General features: G+C 43.6%; 1 protein-coding gene across 4 annotated transcripts in view; it reads right to left on the bottom strand.

The window, feature by feature from the left end:
* Positions 1-717: 717 nt before the first annotated feature.
* The window catches only part of msrab (methionine sulfoxide reductase Ab), a 66,159-nt gene continuing 44,122 nt past the window's right edge, over positions 718-22,754 (bottom strand). For 3 of the 4 annotated variants that reach the window (XM_061843543.1, XM_061843545.1, XM_061843544.1), the window contains 3 exons: positions 16,697-16,803; positions 3,557-3,659; positions 718-2,310 (listed from right to left, as the gene is read on the bottom strand). In XM_061843543.1, coding sequence (XP_061699527.1) covers positions 2,054-2,310; positions 3,557-3,659; positions 16,697-16,803 — 467 coding nt within the window. In that variant the 3' untranslated portion in view covers positions 718-2,053. The remainder of the gene's footprint in view (positions 2,311-3,556; positions 3,660-16,696; positions 16,804-22,754) is intronic. The other variant, XM_061843546.1, reaches the window with a different exon arrangement.

The following is a 22,754-nucleotide window of genomic DNA, read 5'->3' as shown; positions in this document are numbered from 1 at the left end:
GGTCTAAGATCGTTCTAGCTAAGGAGGGCATTAGTTCTCATGCGCACAAAGGTGCCAAGTTAAATTAAAGCAGGTGTTGGGGAACGACTAGCTGTCCCAACCACATACCTCTCAGTGCGGTTCCATCGAGCAAGCCGCAGCACATATGTGTGCACGTACGCGACGCACGCGTTGCCGCATGCAGACACATGCAAAAATATCTGTCCCAATACGAAAATAGGCCCCGAGAGGTTGCACCTGCACGTGCGCCCCGGTCCACACCTACACACAGGTGTCAGGATGTGACACACACACACACACACATAATAAGAAGAGGGAGGGGGAAATGTGAGAGCGGGGTGAAACAAAACTGTGGTTGACCAAAAAGCTTATTTGGAGATCCGATCTGTGTGTGATTTACATTTTTACACAATCTGAGGGGTTGATTTGTTTAAGTGTACAACAGCAGTGTATGCGTTCATTTGAAAGAGAACCCGTTTTACGATACGGCGCGTCGAAGGCGGGCTTTCGGCGTGCATCCGCGTTACTCGGCGCGGTTCGAGATGAAGGTTTGCGAGTGACTCATATGTACTAAACGAAACGAGACGGAGCGGCCGACGAGTAATCCGCGGCCAAATGGAATTCACCTCATCAACGCAGACAGCGAAATGTCACTCCCCGAGTTTGATTTATGCAAATGATCCCAGTCAACAATTATGACTGCACTATTATTTGGATAAATTTGACATTTATTACAGTGATGTCCTACAACTGCTAAATGGTACAACACAATCAATTACTACAACATTACTGCTTCATTGAAAATATTTTAAAATCGTTTTCCATTAAAAATTGTTATTGATTCATTCCCCCCCCCTTAAACTGGCTACACAGACATGTGTGGGTGTCATACAAACATATGACGCCATCATGTGGAATAAGATAATCACTGCATCCCGAGCTCCCAAACATTTTGATTCCACGGACCCCTGTAAAGGGGACATATTTTTGCTATTTTTTTTACTATTTCTGAGCCTTACTGCCACTTTTTTCACTCCTTAGTTTAAGTCCCATGAAAAATCCCTAAAAAAATGTCATATCATTTTGTATGTCAGTTAAATGCCGGAGATGTGTGGCCCCATTTCCATATTGCAAAAGGAGGAATGTGGCCAGGTCGGAAACATTCGACCCGCAGTATGCGCTACCAAACCGAAAATATTTTTCCCGAGGTCAGCATGTCTCACCTGCACACCTCTACAAGATAAGCGTAAGATAAGAGAAGAGCCAAAAAATGCTGCATGCCCTTGAAGGGTATCAGATTTTAATTAGCGTAATTTCCGGCCTACAAACCACGACTTTTTTCACACACTTTCAACCCTCCGGTTAATGCGACAATGTGGCTAATTTGTGCATTTTTTCCTACGGCCACAAGGGGGCACTCGAGCGGAAAAGGTAAGTGAGGCCGGTGGAATATATGTGCCGAGGAAGTGACTTTTACCGGTCCGGTTAGCGCTGCGCTAGCGTGTTACTGCCGTGTCTCAGTGATTTTTACCGGTATGTTTTTTTCCAACCGGCCCGGTTAGCCCGGTGCTAGCGTTATCATTAGCGCAGCGGCGCTAGCGTTAGCATTAGCGCAGCGGCGCTGGCGTTAAACTCTCTGTGTACCGTCTTTCTTTGTTAAATATCTCGTGTTTCAACATGGACTTCTATGTGGGCACTTGTGGCTTTTACACAGCTGCGGTGTATGTATGTACCAAATAGTATTTCCTTTCTGGGTGAGGCTTACAACCAGGCACGCTCTGTAGGCCGGGAATTACGGTAGGCAAAACCTTAAGTAGGGTAAGCAGAGGTAATTACTTTTATATGTTTACTTGACTGGTGTGCCGGTCTCCCAAATGTAGTTATGCACGTTGAAAAAAATGTTACGACATAATTTAATGATGATTATTTTGCAGAACACCATGTTTTAGTTGGACCAGGGACCCAAGTTTGAGAACCACAGCTTCACACTTTGTGTTGATTAAACATGATTAATTTATGATTGCGTCACTCACTATATTAGTAACTAATAAGTTTAAGTAAGTGCAGAACTTTTTGTGTCTGTCACGAGCTCAATCACGGGAGTATGAACCTTTACTTGATCCTGTGTACTGCTGCTTAGGGCTCCTCTTTCCCCGCGCCGATGGGGCAGGAAACGCCGGTGCCTTTGAGGCCGCAATAACCTTGCGGTATCTTCTTCAGGTACTGCTGGTGGTAGTCCTCGGCGTAGTAGAACTCCTGCAACTCCACAATTTCTGTTGTGATCGCACCCATGCCCTTCGCCTCCAGCACCTGTGAGTGTGACACAATAATGCAGTTATCGCAAGAATATTGAAAAAAATATAGACATTTTGTTATGTACGTTACAACTGAGTTGTTAAAATGTTACAGTGGGCTCATTGCAGAAATAACAACAATAACAACAACAACAAAAATTTTTTCTTCAGGTTCTCCAGCTTCTTCCACATCCCAAGAGCATACATGTTCAAGCCACTGAAAACAAAATTGTACAGAGATGAAAATGTGAGCGTGAATGGTTGTTAGATTTAAATTAAGAGCTCAGACGTGCAGACAATTCAATTACGGTACCACTTGTATTCGTAGGGCGGGACGGTGGATCAGCTGGTAAGGCGTTGCCCTCACAGTTCTGAGGACTTGGGTTCGATCCTGGCCCTGCCTGTTTGTTTGCATGTTTGGATGTTCTCCCCGTCCCTGCGTGGGTTTTTTCCGGGCACTCTGGTTTCCTCCCACATCAAAAAACATGCATTCATTGGACACTCTAAATTGCCCCTCGGTGTGATTGTGAGTGCCCTCCGATTGGCTGGCGACCAATTCAGGGTGTACCCCGCCTCCTGCCCGTTGACAGCTGGGATAGGCTCCAGCACTCCCCACAACCCTCGTAAGGATAAGCGACAAAGAAAATGGATGAATGGATGTATTCATAGTTTAAACCACATGCAGTACATATAGTATAAACTACCAGGATCCCTACACAATTTATTATCATTTCAAACTCCATCTTTCCATTTTCTGAGCTGCTTATCCTCACTTGGGTCATGGGAGCCCCGGAGCCTATCCCAGCAAAACTTCAGGCAAAAGGCACATGGAGACAACGAGCCACACTCACAATCACCCGTCAGGGCAACAATTTAAAGTCTCCGACGAATGCATGCTTTTAGGATGCGGGAGGAAAACGGAATTCCCGGAGAAAACCCACTCAGTCACAGTAAGAACAATCAAACTCCACACAGGCGGGGCCAGGATTTGAACTACGGTCCTCAGAACTGTGAGGTGGACCCTCTAACCAGTCGTTCCACTAGGCTGCCAATTTCAAACTCATTCTACAAGTTTACGCTTAAAACGAAGGATTATTTGGTTTCAATAAAAATGCACTGCAAGTGTGCGTGTACATGCACACGTGGCAAAGATTCTCCGTAACTTCGGCGAACAACCAAGTCAAAACTTGTCTTCTCTCTGACGTACAAAGATACCAGTCTCAGTTATAGATGTATCAGTTCAATTCTGAGGTGAGACTCACAACGCTGCCATTGGCTAGCAACCAGTTCAGGGTGTACCCCGCCTCCTGCCCGTTGACAGCTGGGACAGGCTCCGGTACTCCCCGTGACCCTCGTGAGGATAAGCTGCAAAGAAAATGGATGTATGGAGTCTCACAACGGTGAATATGCAACCACAAATAGCCGTGCCTTAACTGTACTTTGGGGTGAGGGAACGTTCAAAATTGTAAACAAATGTGAATTGTATTTCCAAAAACATCCAAAGAACCTCTCAACTTAGAGCTAAAAAAACATTGCAGCGCATCCCATGTGAACTTTACGTGTCGGGCGAGGAGGGCACGCAAGAGTTTGTGTTTGAGTGACAGAAGAAAGGAGCACGGTCCTCTTTCTAGTGCAGCGGTTTTGCCCGCATCGACTGCTCTCTTTGTTGAGAACTCCTTTCGACGCATGTTGGCGCTTACACTTTCGTAAACACCTTAAAAGGAGACTTCAAAACGCTTTCAGACGCTCGCTAAAGTGAGCCCGTGTGATTTTATCCATCAAATAACCGCGGCGTGCAGGCGCCTGCGGATCAAAACGGGAAGACAACAAGTTGGCGGTGTGGCGGGACCGGCTGTGGGCAACAAGTAGCTCGAGTCGAGGTCTTCGCACATCAGAAGGATGCAGAAATGAGGAGCTTCACCTTCTGGGAGCTGGGCAGAAACAGTTTGCGTGTTCTCCCCGTGCCTGCGTGGCTTTTCTCCGGGCACTCCGGTTTCCTCCCACATCCCCAAAAACATGCATTAATTAGGGCCCCTAGGTGTGATTGTGAGTGCGGCTGTTTGTCTCTATGTGCCCTGTGATTGGCTGGCACCCACTTCAGGGTGTACACCGACTCCTGCCTGTTGACCGCGACCCTTGTGAGGATAAGCAGCTACGAAGAGTTTTTTTTTTTCCCCACATGGACAAGCAGGCATCTGTTATTCAAGATACAACTTGCATAGACGTAGCTGTATTTCAGAACTCTTGATCTTGGTTATTTCTTGGCCTTTGTTTGGACTTCCCCCGCGACCCAACCCAGCCCCGAAAAGCGGTAGAAAATGGATGGATGGATGGTTGGATACCATGACTGAAAAAGGTGATGAACTACTACCAATGTTTCACTGCAATAAGCGCAATGCTGAATTACATTTACATTCAAAGTTCTAATACTTGTTCCATGAAATCGTATTAATTTATTCCCAAGTCCTCATTTCATAGCATTTCTCTTGCCTGGATGTCATTTTTTTTCCTTTTTGTCCAATCATATTCCAGCCTTTATTTACTGTCATATCAATCAAAACTGCCCTGGGCCTTGAGAATCTGTAGTACACCAGTTGATGTCATTTAAAATCTACTCACAACTGCAGTGACTGATGATTCTTTGCGCCTGTGACTTCTCTCGCCACCCTCCTGAAGATAAGTACTATCAAAAAGTGGATGGATGGATACAAAAATGATCAACAGATCTCTTAAATACTGAAGAAGACAAATTGTCTGTCATGGAGCTCATAAAACGACTATTTTGGGTCAAGAGGTTGTCTACATTGCATTGTTAGAATACAATATTTCTTTCCCATCATCTGCCAGAATCCTGATGCTTAAGTGAGTTGAGGAGCTTCATTTAGGTAAAAATGGTCTTTTGCCATCATCCTGTATTATTACAGTACAGTACAAGCATTTTTTTTGGGTGGGGGGGTTGCCAATTACCAGCATATTTTCACTGTTATCAGAGATTTACTGTAGTTATACTTTTGAGTCTCTTTATTTATTTATTTTACAGTAGGGCGGCACGGTGAATCCAGCTGGTATAGCGTTTGCCACACAGTTCTGAGGACCTGGGTTCGATCCCGGCTCCGCCTGTGTGGAGTTTGCATGTTCTTCCCATGCCTGCGTGGGTTTCCTCCGGGCACTCCGGTTTCCTCCCACATCCCAAAAAACACGCAACATTAATCGGACGCTCTAAATTGCCCCTAGGTGTGATTGTGAGTGCGGCTGTTTGTCTCGGTGTGCCCTGCGATTGGGTGGCAACCAGTTCAGGGTGTACCCCGCCTCCTGGCCGTCGACAGCTGGGATAGGCTCCAGCACTCAACGTGACCCTCATGAGGATAAGCGGCAAAGAAGATGGATGATGCATGATCATCAGAGCCCCAAAGTCGGGGAAAACTATTGCAGTCAGGTAGTTGCCGCCTCGTGCTGTCCACACGGGGGCAGCGTGGTACTTAATATGTGGGGGGGTGCTGCCGCAGAGGGTTCGCTAAATCAAAAGCGGTGCACCCTGCAGAGAGGCTGAGGCAGCAGCTGACCTCTAAGTCCTCGGCAGCTGCCCGCTACAATGCGAAGGCGCTAATCCCCCCTGCAGGAGCGTCCGCGAGCCATATCTCAGAGCGCGGAATATCAGAAGGGACGCGCGTTTAAGCGTTTTTTTAGCGGCGTGACACAGCAGCATGCGCAACATTAAACAACGTGCTAGCACAAGCGATGCTCGGCTCGCCGTGGCCTAATTAACCACTCAGCGCCACAGAACCACGGTGGTAGCGAACCCTTCGGGGCAGGAGCGTGGGGAGGGGGGGAAACATAACATCCAAGCTACACCAATCCCCTCCCTGCATTCACCTAGCCTCCCTCACGCGCCATCCTACGGGAGTCACAACACGGCCGCCATTTTAGATCTATAAATCAGAATGCGGGGCGACGCGCCGCCGTGGCTAACCTGACGTGGGTCCTCTCCCCCTTGATTGCGGCGGCGGCGAGCCGTGAGGGGGGGGGGACAGTCCGTGTGAACGAGATGTCGAGATCTTTACATAATGGAAGCATGACGGCGTGTGCGTTATTGTGACATTCGTGTCGGGTTGGGAGTTCGAGAGTGTGAGGCGAATGTGGGCAGGAATGGATGGAAAATGTTCAGCTTCAGGTCGGACGGGTATCGTGAGTTTACCTTGGATCAATGCATGGGCCAGAACTTTGGTCCTGTTAAGACATATTTGAAAGACAATTATATTGCTATGGTTTAAATTAGATTGGCCAGCACAATTTTGTTTCTTCTGAAGGGCCTGGACAAAGTTGAATGACATGGCAACAGACTGAAGCTGAAATCTGATTGGACAAAAAAAAAAAAAATAATAATAACATACACATACATGTACTGGTAGCAGTATAGAGTACGCACAAGAGAAATGCTATGAAATGAAAATAATACAGCAGTCTGTTTTGAATAAATTAATTCAATTTCATTGAACAAATATAATTCAGGTTATCAATGTAGGTCAGCCCTTCTGACTCCTCACCGCTGGGTGTAGGGATCAGAGCGTGTGCCTCTGCGCACGTCAAACCGCTCGTCTCGGTAACATGATATGGTCGTTGGGAAAATACACAAAAAAAAAGAAGTAAGCGCACAAGCTGGCAAAAATGAGATAAGTGCTGACAACTTGAAAAGTCCATCGGTGCGAATGCGATTGGAGGGCAAGAAAAAGAAAGCTGCGTTAAAGAGGCAATATTAGCAGTCCTACTGAAAACAAAGTTAATGTATCTAACACTCTCAATATAAAAAGACTACACACCCCTGTTAAAATGCCATTTTTTGGGTGATATAAAAAAATGACACAGAGATAAATAATTACAATACTTTTCCAATCATTTAAGTAACGTATAACCTGTACAACTCAATTTGAAAAAAATAAAAAATCAAAATCTTTTTGAGAGAAGTAAAAAGAAGCCAAAAGAATTATTTTGCACAAGTGTGCACTTCTTATAATTGTTCAGTATTATCCATCCATCCATTTTCTTTGCCGCTTATCCTCGCGAGGGTCGCGGGGAGTGCTCAACCCTATCCCAGCTGTCGACGGGCAGGAGGTGGGGTACACCCTGAACTGGTCGCCAGTCAATCACAGGCCACAAAGAGACAAACAGTCACTCACAATCACACCAAGGCGGCAATTTAGAGTGGTGTTCAGTATTATTCATATTTATAGTCCATTTGATTGAACCCCAAATAAATTTTTTAAAGCTGCTTAAAATATTTAGTGGTACATACTAGACACAAGAAACCCATTCAGGTGTCAGAATCTCCCATTACGACCAGAGATGGGACGGGTTTATGGTAGAGAAGTAACCGCAATGTTCTCATTACATTACATTTGAGTGCAACGGTGAGCTGTGGTTTTATTCATGTTTTTCTTTTTTGATTGTATTCTGACGGAGGAGTGGTTTATGTGAAACCGGTTTGTGGTACAAAAACCGTTGGGGATCAATCCTGCAGAGGTTGTCATGGAAATGGACCAGGGTATATCAGATAATAATGTCAACATAACTAGAATGGTGAAGCAGCATCTGGATCAACATGTCTGTCAACTATTAGATGTGAAACCCACAAGGCTTCCTTGCGCTTAGTGCAACTGACCTTAAACAATAAAATAAAACAAAAGTAAACACCACTCATACATTTCGTTACTGCTTTGCTCTCAGGAGAGAGTGTTGAAATGGTGCTGGAAGATGTGTTTGAACCGTGTGAGTTGAAGAAAAAAAACATGACCCAAAAAATGGCAAAATACACAAACAAACTACTACTTTGAAGCCGAGTTGGACTGTTTGTGGACTAGCTATGTGGTTAGAGTGCGAAGCAGTTACATTTCCTGTCCCGTACCTCAAGACTCATTACAGGGAGTACATTTTTTTAAACACACATCATACATTCAGAATTTAAAAGTTGTCAATACTCCTGAGAAAAAGTCACGGTGTTGTGGTAACAAAGTAAGATTTTTTTTTATAGAAAGAATTTGCAATATTAAAAGAATATCATCTATCTATTTTCTGAGCCGCTTATCCTCATGAGGGTTGTGGGAGTGCTGGAGCCGATCCCGGCTGTTGTTGGGTAAGATGCGCGGGTACACCCTGAACTGGTTGCCAGCCAATCGCAGGGCACATGGAGATAAAGAGCCGCACCCACAATCACACCTCGGGGCAATTTAGAGTGTCCAATTAATGTTGCATGTTTTGGGATGTGGGAGGAAACCGGATTGCCCGGAGAAAACCCCCGCAGGCATGTGGAGGACATGCAAACTCCACACAGGCAGGCCGGGATTTGAACCCCGATCCTCAGAACTGCGAGGATAACACTCTACAACTGTTACACGATGCCGCAGAATAAAGACATGTTTGTTTTGTTTTTTTTTTTTTTTCAAAAACAAAGTTGCAATTGTTACAACGACAATTCATTTTGTCAAGATAAAATCATGATCTAGAGAATAAGGTTTCAATATGATATGAACTCTTGAGTTTAAGGAGGGAAGGACTTCAGTGAAACTGAAGTTAAAAAATAGAACTATCTTACTATTTTCAAAACATCTCTAGACCACACCCTATTAAGAAAATTTTTATATATTCCCACACTTTTTGTGCTTTAAAAAAGGACTTTCTTCCTTCTTATATATGACCTTTGTTGTCATGAAAATATTATTTATGCCGGGATGCAATATTTATGTAATTGGTTATTTATTAAGTAGGGAGGAGTTATTCATTTATTATTGCTATTTTTATTAATTCACCAGTCCCCATATAGATCATCGATCATATCCGATCGTGTTGCTTAATTGCCTTTACATTTGGTTATCGTCATTTTTAAAGCGAGTTATGAAGGAGGCCAAGAAAAAAAAGATGGCAAGCTTTCGGCCTAGAATGTCTTGAGCGTGACACCTTCTCTCTGTGCAATCTCTCATCATTGTTGCACGGGGAAAAAAAAGTAGCCGGACAAACTATCAGTGTTTTCTATTGAGCGCAGTCTTGCCGCCGCAACAGTCGAAAACAAGGTTTTGTGTGCGTGCTTCCGAGCTCGCCCCGGCCCAGTCAGGCTCCTTCATGCCTGTCGGAAACGCTCCCCCATCAACGACATGGCCGACCGGGCGTATTTCTACCCGCGTTTCCCCTCGCTCAGACCGCTGTTTCGTGCGACCGAGTCCTCTCTGCTCTCCATCCAAGCAAAAGAGAAAGAGAATGAGAGAGAGCGAAAGAGAGCTAGAGAGAGAGAGAGTGAGAGCCCCCCCTTTTTACCACTGCCGGAGAGACACGGGCCCCTGCAACACAAATAGGACATGACACCCCAAGAGAGGGTGGAGGTTGCGGAGCGGAGAGTGGAAATGTATGCGGGTCCTATACCCCACCGTGTCACCGCCATCAACCCCTCCCCCCACCCCCCCGTCCGCCTTCAGAAGGCCGGCGGCCACAGTTTGACATCGACTTTGTGACACCCGATGACTCATGGCGAAGACATTTGAAGACGGATATGACCTCAATTTGCCGATTTATGTAATCACGCCTCGGTCTAATCCCGACGCAGACGCCGATTGCGCCGTCGCAAATTTTTGAGTTCATCCTGATAGGGACTGAGCTTGGCTGTATTTTTTTATTACATCTGCCTCATGTAAGTGAACATGAATTTTTAGTAATTATTTCCAATATACTTGAGCAAATTAAGATTTATTTTTTGAAATACTGGTCATCGTGTGTGGAACTATGTTTGGATTTCACCCACCTTAATCAATAAAATCATCACAAAAGAGAAATAAATAATAAGGAAATGTAAAATAAAAAAGAAAAGAGAAAAATCTGGAATTATTTACACTTATATTTAGAGACCTGAGCAATCCGAGTTTATGGACTTTTAAATCTGTGGACATACGCAAAAAGAAGGGATGGGCACAGATTAAAAAGGGAGATTTTACATTGATGTGGTACAATGGAGGAACGGGAAAAAAAAACTGAAACGTGGCATTGCTCGCTTGCAAAATTAGTAGTAAAAAAAGGACAAAACGTGAAATTTCATCGTTGTGTCATCCTCATTTTTGGGGGGTATGTTTACCTCCTTTGCTTTTACAGCGCGGGTCACGCATCCATTTTCTCTACTCTTCACCGAGCACTCCTACATTTTGAGAAGCGGAGACTGTTGCCGCGCTCACATTTGGATACAAAAAAAATTAAAAAATAAATCAGCGCTTCAGATTCTGACGTCCCCTTTGCAACCCTGTGCTGAACAAACGTGAGAACTTTCGGGAAAAAAAATTAAAAAGTCTAGATGTGACCTTGTGCGTCTGGGAATTAAAAAAAAAAAAAAAACAGGCGTCATGCACCATTTCAACACCACCCTCGGAAAAACCTCGTTCCCAACCCCCACAACCTCCTTTTCTATCTTTCAAGCTTATTAAGTTGCTTTATCAGAAGGTACACTCACCCCTCCGAGGCCTTGTACGCATACATACACAATGTGCAGGTTGGCGGGGTAAAACCTATTGTTTGCACGCACACGCGCACAGGCGCCAGCTTCATGCCACCACCCTGCCCTCTTCCAAATCAACCCTTCCCATCGCTCCTCTCCCAGGGCCTGCCGGGTGAGGATGAGTCTAAGGGAGGGAAGCTGGAAAAAGGGGGTGAGATGTGCGTGTGTGCGTGGAGGGTGGGGGTGCACTCCTCTTCTGCGCTTGGCTCCAGAAGCCTTTGATGTTCTGCAAATTTCAAATTTCATTATAGAAGAACCCCTTTCTCCCCTTCCCCATTCTTGTGCTTAAACAAGCTTTTCGCTCACCCCCTCCCTCCCCGCCGCCCCTCCCCACCCACCTCGCTCCCTAGCCAACCCCAATGCTGAAGTTAAGAAACTAAAAGCCCTGCAGAAGAGAGTTTTCATATGGGTTAATTATTCATCGGGCTGGAAGCGTATGATCTAAATGTATGTCTGCATGTGTGTGTCTCTGGATTTATTATTTTTTTCCATATCTTTGACCTCACCGACTCGCTCTTGTCTTGTCAATCCATCGAATGCGCAGTTTTTTTTCTCCCCACCCCGATAAGACGCTAGACGGCCTTTTTCGGAAGAGCGCGCCGTAGTTGCGCAGTGCCATTTTGGAGGCAAGAGTGGGAGGCGCGTCAATGCGGCAAAGCGACCATTTTGGTTCCGAGCGCGTCAGAGTTGCGTTCCCGGTGGAGCCCCAGTCGAAAACTGCGGTGCCACTGAAGTCGCTGACAGATCGGTGGTGTCAGCAGCGTCGTCGTCAGTGGCAGAAAGAGAGGGGAGACTGTCAGATGTTTGTGAATGTGTGTTTTGTGAGCAGGAACTAGGTTAGAGACTCTCAGACGTCAACTGGGGAGCTGACGAGACCAAAGGCTTTTTGTTGCATATTCACTCCATTAGTGATACTTTGGATTTGTCGAAGCACCAGTAAGGGTGAAGAGTACATGTGCAGTGAAATCCAGTTTCGTGGGATCCTAGTTAATCCATTCCAGACCAATTGGCTGAAGGTAAAAGTTGGGGATCTCGAGATAGTGTTTAAAAAAAAAAAAAAAAAGATAATCTAAAAAGAAAATTCCAGAAACCACAATGTATGATTTTTTAACGATTTATTTGTGTGATACAGCTGGAAATAAGTGTTTGAACACATGTCCATCAGCTAGAATTCTGACCCACAAAGACCCGTTGTTTCAATGATCCTTAGAAAGGTGAGGAATGAGCCAAGGACTACACGACAGAACTTGGTCAATGACCTGAAAAGAGCTGGGACCACCGTTTCCAAGGTGACTGTTGGCAATACACTAAGACGTTATTGTTTGAAATCATGCATGGCACGAAAGGTTCCCCTGCTTAAACCAGCACAAGTCAAGGCCCGTCTTAAGTTTGCCAATGACCATTTGGATGATACAGAGGAGTCATGGGAGAAAGTTTTGTGGTCAGATATGATAGTTTGGAGGAAGACAAATGATGAGTTCCATCCCAAGAACACCATCCCTACTGTGAAGCATGGCGGTGTTAGCATCATGCTTTGGGGGTGTTTTTCCTGCACATGGGACAGGACGACTGCACTGTATTAAGGAGAGGATGACCGCGGCCATGTATTGTGAGATTTTGGGGAAAAACCACTTTCCCTCAGTCAGAGCACTAAAGATGGGTCGTGGCTGGGTCTTTGAACATGACAATGACCTGAAGCACACAGCCAGGAAACCAAGGAGTGGCTCCGAAAGAAGCATATCAAGGTTCTGGCGTGGCCAAGCCAGTCTCCAGACCTAAACCCAATAGAAAATCTTTGGAGGGAGCTGAAACTCTTTTCAGCGACAGCCCAGAAACCTGTCTGATCTAGAGAAGATCTGTGTGGAGGAGTGGGCCAAAATCCCTCCAGCAGTGTATTCAGGGTAGATTTTATTATGAGTATGAAATTTCATTCTTCTACGGAACCACAGTGCTACGATAAATATTTCATTTTCAAATACATTGAAAATATAGATAATTTAGCTGTTCTAACTGTAACAATAGTCGAATGTTGCATGAAGATGGGTCACGGTCAGCTGACTGTCAGTGGTGGTGGTGGGGGGGGCAGCAACCATCAGCTGATAGGCTGTCACTCTGATCTCATTACCTTCCTCTATTTATTCGCCTTCAATCACCTCCCATTGCCCCGGTCTCAGCTGCCAGCGCTCTCTCACCTCCGACCCCAGCCCAAGGCCAAGGTTGGAGGTTGTCGTCATGGAAACATTAGCCCCACCCCCCTGAGCCCTTGGCCCGTGACGGCTGACCCCCTAGTTAAAAAGGACGGTTGTAATTCGTTGCCCTCTGTATGAGGCTGAATGGCTTTTACAGTTAGCTGACGGGAGGATCAACAGAGAGTCGGACAGACGGTCAGATGCGCCAAAAGAGGGAGGGGGGGGGTGGCCTGCGCAAATCCAACGACCTATGCACCCTCTTGTGTTCTTTCACCACAAGGGCTGTAGAGAACGAGGAAGTAGATGCGCTGAACTCAACACAGGCGGCTTTGCTTAACCAAACTGCGTCCGACTCGGAGAAGTCGCCACTCTAAAGTCAGTCACTCCATTGTTATTCAAACAAATGGGCCAACTCCACACATTCGCTTTAACGGCTCCACGAGCACACTTGAAATCTGGAAATGTTGCTCAATGGGAGCAGAACAACTCCATATTAAAATTAAAGTGGGACTTAATTCAAGCAGTGATGATGTGTACCGCATAATTTAGTTGACGCTCCAGCGTTTCTTTTGAAAAGGGCACGGAAATGCACATGTACAACATGGACCAACGCGTCCGATATTTTCCCGTGCCTAACTCGTCCAATCAATGAAGCTAAAATGTCCTTTGACGCAAATAGCGTTCGGAGACAAGAGGAGACATATTTCCTGGCTAGACGAGGGAACAGAAAAAAAGTCAATTTGGCCTTGTGTCGAAGATTATTCAAAATCTGCTCATTAGAGAAACGATTTAACTTAACATTTTAAGTAATGAAATGAGACATCAGTTCCCACTGTAACCTTGGGTCAAATATTTAAAAAAAGAAAATAATTTACACTTCAACGGCTGAATATTTGCAAAGGTTCGGTTTGTGTGACCAAGAGAGAAATTGACACGAAATCTACTGATTTGATCTTTTACTGTGGATAAATCATAAGACAGTTTTAATGTGAACTCAGTACTTCATCAGACTAAAAGTCTTTCTTTGACCGAGCAATAATCAATGCATTCTTTGAGATGATGGGCTGAAAATGCACCATTCCGATGGCAATATTAAGCTCCGCCCCTTTAGCCATGTCCCACAAGCTTCCAAAATGGCGATTGAACAGAACATGTTTGAAGTCGATTCTCTATCGCGTATTCAAGATAATGTTGGGGTACGTTTTTTGCCAAATGCGTCAGACTTGTCCAAGAGAGTTCTCCAGAGAGGTCTCAACTATTTCACGCAAGGATATGTACACAGAATTAAGATTTTGGACGGAGCAGGATGCAAATGTCAAGAGTTACAGCGAAACGTTGGCGATCGATGCAAAAAAGTTTGACGCCTCACAAACCTCATATTGATATCCAACAGGATAAAATAGTGGAATCGTACTGCGCATGTAAAGGAGGGTGAGTACTTTTTACTTGGAAAGATCACGAGTAATATCATTGTAGTTTGACTTGGCTCGTAATCGAACCCAGTGCTCTTTCTTAAAAATCCGATGCGGTACAAATGGACAAATAGACATTTCTCTTGCATGACGTGGCACATTTACGTATCACTAACCCGACTCTTCGGCGTAAAACATGACACGCTTCATTCAGCAGGTCAGTGATACACTAACAAAGTGAAAGTTGCAATGTATCAAGCACTGATAATAATTCAATCAAACTCAGAGAACATATTTCTCCCTCAGTTACCTTCGAACATACAGCCTTTGTGTTTGTTGACATTCCACATTTAGTTGTACGTGCGCTCTTCCGCGAGCCTTAATCCATTTTAGACACCTCATCAACTGTGTTTTAGGCTTTGGAAAATGAATCAACCGGGCCTCTTGTAACCTAGCAGGATATCTTTCATCAGAATTGCATCTGAGGACCATTTTCTCTGTAGCATTAAGTTTTCCAAGCGCACGCTACTGACAACAGGCATCGCTTGTGGGACAATACGGCGAGAGGGGCGTGTCAAGCCAGGGGTTAAGACAATGCGGCTATTTCACTGTCTGTTATTGTACGAGTGATTGACAGGTCAGAAACGCCCAATGTAAGTTGGAGACAGAAACGAGGTGATCTAAGCTCAAGTTTTACCACACCATTCGTCATCTTGTGCTCATTTTTTGGGGGGGGGGAATTTCCTGTGAAAGCGTTAGAGTGCCTCTTCTGGTCTGGCATATATGCTACAGTCTTTCAGCATCTATAAGTGGACACAGATTTCTAGAAATAATTCTGTTTATGGAAAACTTTAAAAAGTGGAAAAAAAAGAACGCAACAGCTCAGTTTCTGTTTGGACGTGGCCTTATTGTGTGTTTCATTGACTGAACAATCTATAAATGGTTAGGAGATGACGGATTGAAAATGGTGATAGGTAGCGTGCTGAATAGTAAGAATGTGACCTTGTGTTGGATGTGATACAGAATTTTCTCATCAAAAAATAATCCTTCAAAAACTGATTGGATGAAAATTGTTGCTCCCAGGGAATTTAAATGAAACATTTTTTCTCTTTGGCCTAAGTTACCACTGTTATCTCAGGTCAAATACCCTTTAAAAATCAATAAGGTTCTCTCTCTCTCTCTCTCTCATGAATGTTTGAATTATGACCAGTAGAGATGTTATGTGAGACAAGATGTGATCTTTTCCCACAGCGAAATCGGAAACCTTGAGACACATACCGTTTCAAATCAATACCGGTCTTTCTTTGAGACTGATCAATAATTTCTAAATGCTTGCCGATGATGGTTTGAAAACGGTGGATGGGAGAATACTGAAAAGGCCTTTGACACAGCCATTTTGGTGCAGAAAACAAAAATAATTTCAAATCAATAAGGTCACACAAGACAGTGACAGGTGGAAGTTTGAAAGCGTCGTATGAAAATTGCAAGCAGCCAACCTCTTAAAAAGAAACCGAAACTAATTGAATTCAAACAATTATTTAAAATCTATATGATTGGTTTGACGAAGAGAACAATATCCGCATATTTTAAAAGTAGGAAAATAAGTCCAAGAATTATGAAAGGCAACATTGACAAGAAACGTTTACAGTTCAGGTCAGCAGAAGTACTCTGTCACCTTGACAAAAATTATGAGAAGGTATATTACCGTAATTTCCGGCCTACAAGCCGCGACATTTTTCCAAGGGTTTCAACCCTGCGGTTTATGCAGTGATACGGCTAATTTGTGCATTTTTTTCTAACGGCCGGAAGGGGGCACTCGAGCAGATAAGGTAAAAAGAGACCGGTGGAACACATGTGCCAAGGAAGTGACTTTTACCGGCCTGGCTAGCATTAGTGCTGTGTTAGCGTGTTGCTGCTGTGTTACTGACGTGTCTCAGTGATATTTACCGGTAAGTTTTATTTTAACTAGCCCTGTTAGAATTAGCGTGGCGCTACAGTCAGTGCTAGCTTTAGTGCGACGCTGGCATTAGCGCCGCGCGAGCGTTAAATTCTTTCTGTGTACTGTCTTTCTTTGTGAATATGTTTGAATGTGGGTTTCAATGTGGGCACTCGCGGCCTTTACACAGCTGCGGCATATGTATGTACCAAATGGTATTTCCTTTACAAATGTACTGGGTGAGGCTTATTACCAGGCGTGCTCTGTAGGCCGGGAATTACGGTAATTGATTAATATGCCCGTCACTACCCCAAAGCTATGACTTTGTACAGCATAGATACCTTCTGGTAGGCCACTTTGCTGTTCAGAGCGAGCTCCTGTTGAGTGGCGCTGGAAGTGTAAATGGCCGAACGGTACTGAGTCCCGACGTCGGCGTGCTGCTTCATACCTGCGTACACAGACACACAATAGCGGGCGTAAGTGCCACAATCACCGCGTATCCATTTGAATTTGCATCTAAAAGGTTTTCACAATTATGTCATCATCCCACATCTTGAATTCACACCGCCAAATGTATTTAGGCGTTCACTTTTGGCGTCTGCGCCCTGCCGGTCTACGTACTTGTGTAGGTGGGTGCGCGTTCGTTTCCTTTTGTCGTCAATGCGCGTCAACATTTTCATCAGCTTTACATCAGAGTGTTTTTGGAGGACCAAGGCAAAGTATGTGTGGATAGGGAGGCCAAAGAGCTGTCACAACTTGTGTGCTCTTCACTAGCGATGCTACTGAGCGGCTCTGGCATCCGTGAAAGCCTCAACACTTTATTTCTCACTCTTTATTCTCCATATCATTTTTTTCTTCATGCGTTCTTAATGTCTATCTTCATTGCTGTTAGATACCGTAGTCACAATAGCCCCAATACGTTAAAATACCATTAATACTGAGTACAATAGAATGATAGGAAACCAAGACTTGGGTCACTATCTATAATGTTTTTTTCTTTATCGAAGTGAATGAAAATGCCATTGATCCTGTTCCAGCCCAAATTTGGGATCATTTTCTTAAGAAGAAATATAGCACTCCACTGTAATATAATGTAAAATAACAATTCAATATATTTTAAAGAATTAAACAGTCTGCATCATGGTTTTACTTTTCAGTGCCCATTGACATCGTGCTGCTCCTTCTGGTGGAATTGTCGGCCACCAGGGGGAAGTAAAATAATAAAAAAAGACAAATATCCTCTCCTCAGCTCAGTAAGCTGCAGTAATATCAGTCGTTTATTCGCAGATGAAATATAGATCCCTGTAAGTATTGTTTTATTACATGGTGTTTTTGTTTAAATATCCATTGCTTAAAGGGTTATACCTGCCGTTGTTGCCAGTTTCATTCGCCCGTCTATGGCATTTTGCATGATGTGGACTTTCGTAAGTCAGATACACAACATGTAATTCAGTTTAGTTTTGGTTTATTATAAATTCAAACTGTGAGTGTGAATAAACAGCTTGAACCCAGCACCTGGCATCTTTTTAAAATATTTTTTGTACCATCTGCTACTGGTCGTGAAGTTTGCTGCCACCATTTACTGCTCGTAACTCAAATTTCTGATGGCAACTCAAGTTTTTAAAAAAAAATCGTCCAAGAGATGCCTCACAAAAATAAAAATAAGTTGAGTCGCTCATATGTGTAGGTACCACCCCTTTTCCTGGTCTACTCTAACAAAATAAATTTGAAACATCTCACACCAATACACTCATACAGTCTTATGACATGTCACCAAATCAGGTCCCGGCACTTAAAAGCATGTACAGTGTCCAACTAAAATGGTATTTCCTGTATATTTCATGTTAACAATTAATTTTGTTATTAAATGTTTACAACATGTTTAAACAGTGTGTCTTAATAAAGTGTACGGGATAGCGAATGGGAACATATGTGGCACGATAGACAGGTTCACCAGACTGCACATTTACAGTTATGATTCCTGAACATTTTTCTTGCGTGCTGCCACAGTCAAAACCAGAATTTAAAAGAAAAATGAAAAAAAACCATTCTATTTTATTCAATCATGAGCGGGCTTACTCCCCAATCAAAGTCAGCTAGTAGTTAGCTCCACCCACAGCGCCAGCTTTGCTTTTGATTACTCCAACTCCAAAACCAATCCCAAAAGAATTGAGTCCTCAAAGAAACACAACGGCAACAAACACAAGTTCCCCCCACCTCAAAAAAAAAAAAAAAAAAAAACAACTCAGCCATCTCTCATGCGCTTTCTCCATTTTTAACAGCCCCCTTCGTTATTTTCTCCACCCGTCAAAGGCAACAGTAATTATTAATGAGTGCCTCCCTGTTCTCTCTGCATTATGCATGAGGGAGTCTTGCTTCTTGAAAGCGCGGGGTAATGGAGGGGTTGGACCGAAAGGGGGGAGGGGCTCACGGGGGTCAAACGTGCCCACTCGCACAAACGGCGCCTCTTCGCGGGGGTTGCTGACCTACACCCCGTGAAAATATTAATTAACCCCCGCCAACAGGAGGTAGCGGCGGTGCTCAAAACAAGAGCGTTTCAAAGTGGCCCCCTTTTAAACGCTTGACAGACAAATGGAATGGGGAATCAGACAGGACGCCTTAAAGAGCACGCGTTCCTCGTTTGAACCTGCTGAGATTCGTAGCAGCGGCGGCAGCAGCTCGGCAAGATGGTTCTCATTGTTTATCCTCATCCTTCACGCTTTTTTTTTCAGAGGCCTTTTAATCTTTCCAAGCCCCAAACGCCGCCCCTCGCTCATTTCCTGCCGACACTTTAAAGCGTGCGCACGTTTGAACCAAAAAAAAAAAGCAGAGCGGGGAGGATCAAGTGCCAGGCCGCCTTGTTGATGCACTTGCTGTTGCGTTCGCGGGGCGCGCCTTTCTTCCGGAGCCTCCGCCGCTGCTTTGACCCTCTTTCGGTCCAACCCCCGATGTATTTTTACGTAACGAGCCTTCATCCGCTAACAAGTGCCGGAGCGGGGATTAGCCTCATCTCGCCACGTACTGTCCCTGCGGCCTCCTCCTGCCTCTGGATTTCTGAAAGGGCCGTGCAGCGCTCACACGGATGGAGAACAAGAGAAGACTGCAAATGAGGCAAATTAAAAACTCCAAGAGGCGCGCCTTACGTAACGCCCGTCAAGAGATGTTTAAGCCGGCCGGTTCTGTTCAGTTGGGTTTGTTTCCGCCCAATGCGAAATGGCGATAGCCGGGTCACCCAGGGCACCTACCACCTATCTCCATATTTCAGGGATGAGAATGACAAATTTGGAAAAACACTGAACACTTTTTTATAAAACACACTGTTAAATGGTGACCTCTGGTTCCTTCTAACGGCGTAAATACAGGGCAATCATAACATTTCGAAAACTTAAAATATGAGTCCAAACAACCAAAATAATTTTGCCAAACTTCAGACATAAAAAGTAGACTGAGTGAAATTTATATCAAATAGGCTACTGCACTTAAAAGTTACAGTATACTTCAGAACTAAGTACACAAGTAATTTGAGAGAGCTCATGAAATATAAAAGTGAGCGATAAAATGCATCATCTACAGGGCTAGTGCTACAGATAGGCCTAATCGTATTAACAGCTGTCAATTATATAATATTTGAGAAATTTACGTCCAACTTACCTTTATGTTTCTTGGTTTGGACATGCTCCTGGATATTTTTTGGTCCTATCGGAACACAGAGTGCACAGCACTTTGCCGGGAATGTCCACTTTTTCTGCGTTCGGTTAGACATATTGATACAGTTTTTCTTCCCATCTGCACGGTTCCACTTTTTTCAAGCCATGCCCATCAGAAACCGTTTTTTTTACCCCCATGGTTTTTATATATTTCCCTGGCACGATCTTCATGTTTTCGCTCCAAGACTTTTGCCATACTGGCAAATGTGCAGACCGCTCGATAACATATATGTACGTATGGGTGTAAGTTATAACTATGCCGTAATAAACAGAATGCTTCTCTATGAAATGTTAACATCAGAGTGAAAATATCGACAAAATACCGCCAAAATGCTGCTGGAAATCGGTATGTTGTCATTTTAAACACCAAATTTAATCCAAACAGATAGCAATGCCATTTTCCGCTATCACAGCTGTGACTAATTTCACGACGAGCATTGCTGATAGATGCTGGTGGCCGGTCTTGATCACAGCCTCGCCCCCCGTCACCCCGTAACCCCCCCCCCAAAAAAAAAAAAAAAAATTCTCAACGGAGTTACACGTTTCACAAAAATGATATTCTCAGTTGAAAAAATACTCAAAAATTCTGCAAATCCGGGGAAAAGTCTCATTCCTGATATTTGAAACCAATACAACCATCTGTTTTCTTTACCGCAGATCCTGAGCTGACTTTGGTTCGAAAGGCGGGATTTGAGCAGAGACTGCCGAGAATTGCGGAAAAAAACAGGCAAAAATGTTTATAATTGCCTTGTCCGTCTCCAATAAATCAACTTCTGATGGCTTTTCATTGTCGTAATGATGATTCTGCATGACCAGTCATAAGATGGGTTCGGAGACGCTATTTGTAGTACCGCTTCTGGTGGTTGACCAGCTACAGCAATCCATTCGGCCAGTGGGTTCATTCATTTGTCAGCCACGGATTTTCTCATTTTTGGCTCTGAACCCAGTCATCTTATTGAGCACGGATTGCCGACGAACTGGGAATGTTGTCTGTGCTTGCTACAACATTTGGTGGTAGCAGAAGTTGGAAGAGCTCCAGTGTTGCTATTTTTTTTTCTTGCGCAATTTGCACATGATTCTGCTTTCTTTTTTTCCTCGATCCATGTTTCCACCTCGCACCATTTTAAAACTAATACAGTGTTTCATTTGCTTGCCGAACTCGTTCCTTTTGTCCTGTGCATCGTGACAGGTATACCGGGAGCGCGTGCTCTGATTTCTGGTCTGCTCAAAACTAAGTTGCAGCAAAACAAACGGTGCAGCAACACAAGTAAACAGACAATATAACAACACTGAGAGGAATGTACACTTTATCCCACCCCAAAATAAATGCTTAATATTACTGGAGTTGACCAAGTCACTTAAATTAGTTGTGAAACACTTTGTTCGTTTGCATGGTGGTATTAAACTGCCCTCGAGTGGCCTAGTTGCACACACCAGAAGACACTGCACTAAATTTCTCATGATTCACACATTGATACATTCTTTACCATTCATTATGTATTTGTCTTGTGGTTTAATGAAATACAATCAAGTTTTTTGGGGGGGTGATGGCAGGACGGATTAATGGCCTTTATTCATTTCAATTGAGAAAGATAATTTGAGATACAAGCACTGTTACATAAAAATAAGCTCGTATCTCAAGGCACCACTACAGTTGAACAGTTAGTGTTAGAAGGGCTGCAATTATTTTGCCCATGTTTTGTAAACACTTTTGTATTTTTTGGGGGGTGCAATTACATTAATAACAAATCTAATAGTGTGTTAAGCTCGCATGGTGCTTGATAAATCTTTTATTGGAGGAAATGAGTTTAATATCACTCCAATCAATCACCCAGGGAGCATAACGGAGGTGACCCCTTTTAAGAAATATTACCAGCGAATAAATGAATAATTGTTTGACTCAAATACAATCGCAAAGGGAGGTCTGATGGAAAACTACGCTGGATGTCACATTTAGTGTTCCAACAAGAATCACAACCGGGCCCAGCAAGTGATCGATAGTTGTTGGAGTGACACCAAATCCCAGCTGTTCGATTGTAGATGCTGATTGAATATTCTCATGATAGTTTTTACTTAGTTCTCCTTTCCCAGTCCACTGCCAGTATTGTTTGTATGGTTTACTTTATCCCGGATTGCTTTTTGCAGGATGGTGCAAAAGCAACGGTAGTTCTAAGAGTTACAACGACTTCTGTATTGTTTATATTATTTATTTATTTATTATATATATATAATTTATTTATTTTATATATTTTTTTATTATGATCTTTACTACTAATACTTCTTTCTAACTGTTGCAAGTATAATTTATCTGACGGTGTATTAGAGTCACATAGAGAGGAGTAAAAAAAAGCTGAGACGTGATTTAAAGTTGTCATCACAACTTTCAAAATCAACAGGATGCGATTTAACGCTATCATAGTGCAGGGGTGTCAAACTAATTTTTCTCGGGGGCCACATTATTGTTCCGGTTATGACTGTGAAAAAAAAATATTTAGTCATCTCATCACATTTACATCATCAATTTATGAACTAGTTTTGGAATCAGAAACCAAGGGTAATGTGTTTTTCAACTATTCACGTTTGGTAACACAAAAATGCTTGCAATATCTCAACTTTTTTCAACTCAACTTCATTTATGACATATGACAATTTGAAATTTTGGCACAGATTTTTACATGAATCATGGAAATTG

Source organism: Syngnathoides biaculeatus, chromosome 15 (genome assembly GCF_019802595.1).
Source record: "Syngnathoides biaculeatus isolate LvHL_M chromosome 15, ASM1980259v1, whole genome shotgun sequence".
NCBI classification, from domain to species: domain Eukaryota; kingdom Metazoa; phylum Chordata; class Actinopteri; order Syngnathiformes; family Syngnathidae; genus Syngnathoides; species Syngnathoides biaculeatus.
Note: the sequence above shows the minus strand (reverse complement) of the source record. Positions and strands in the feature narration are given on the sequence as shown.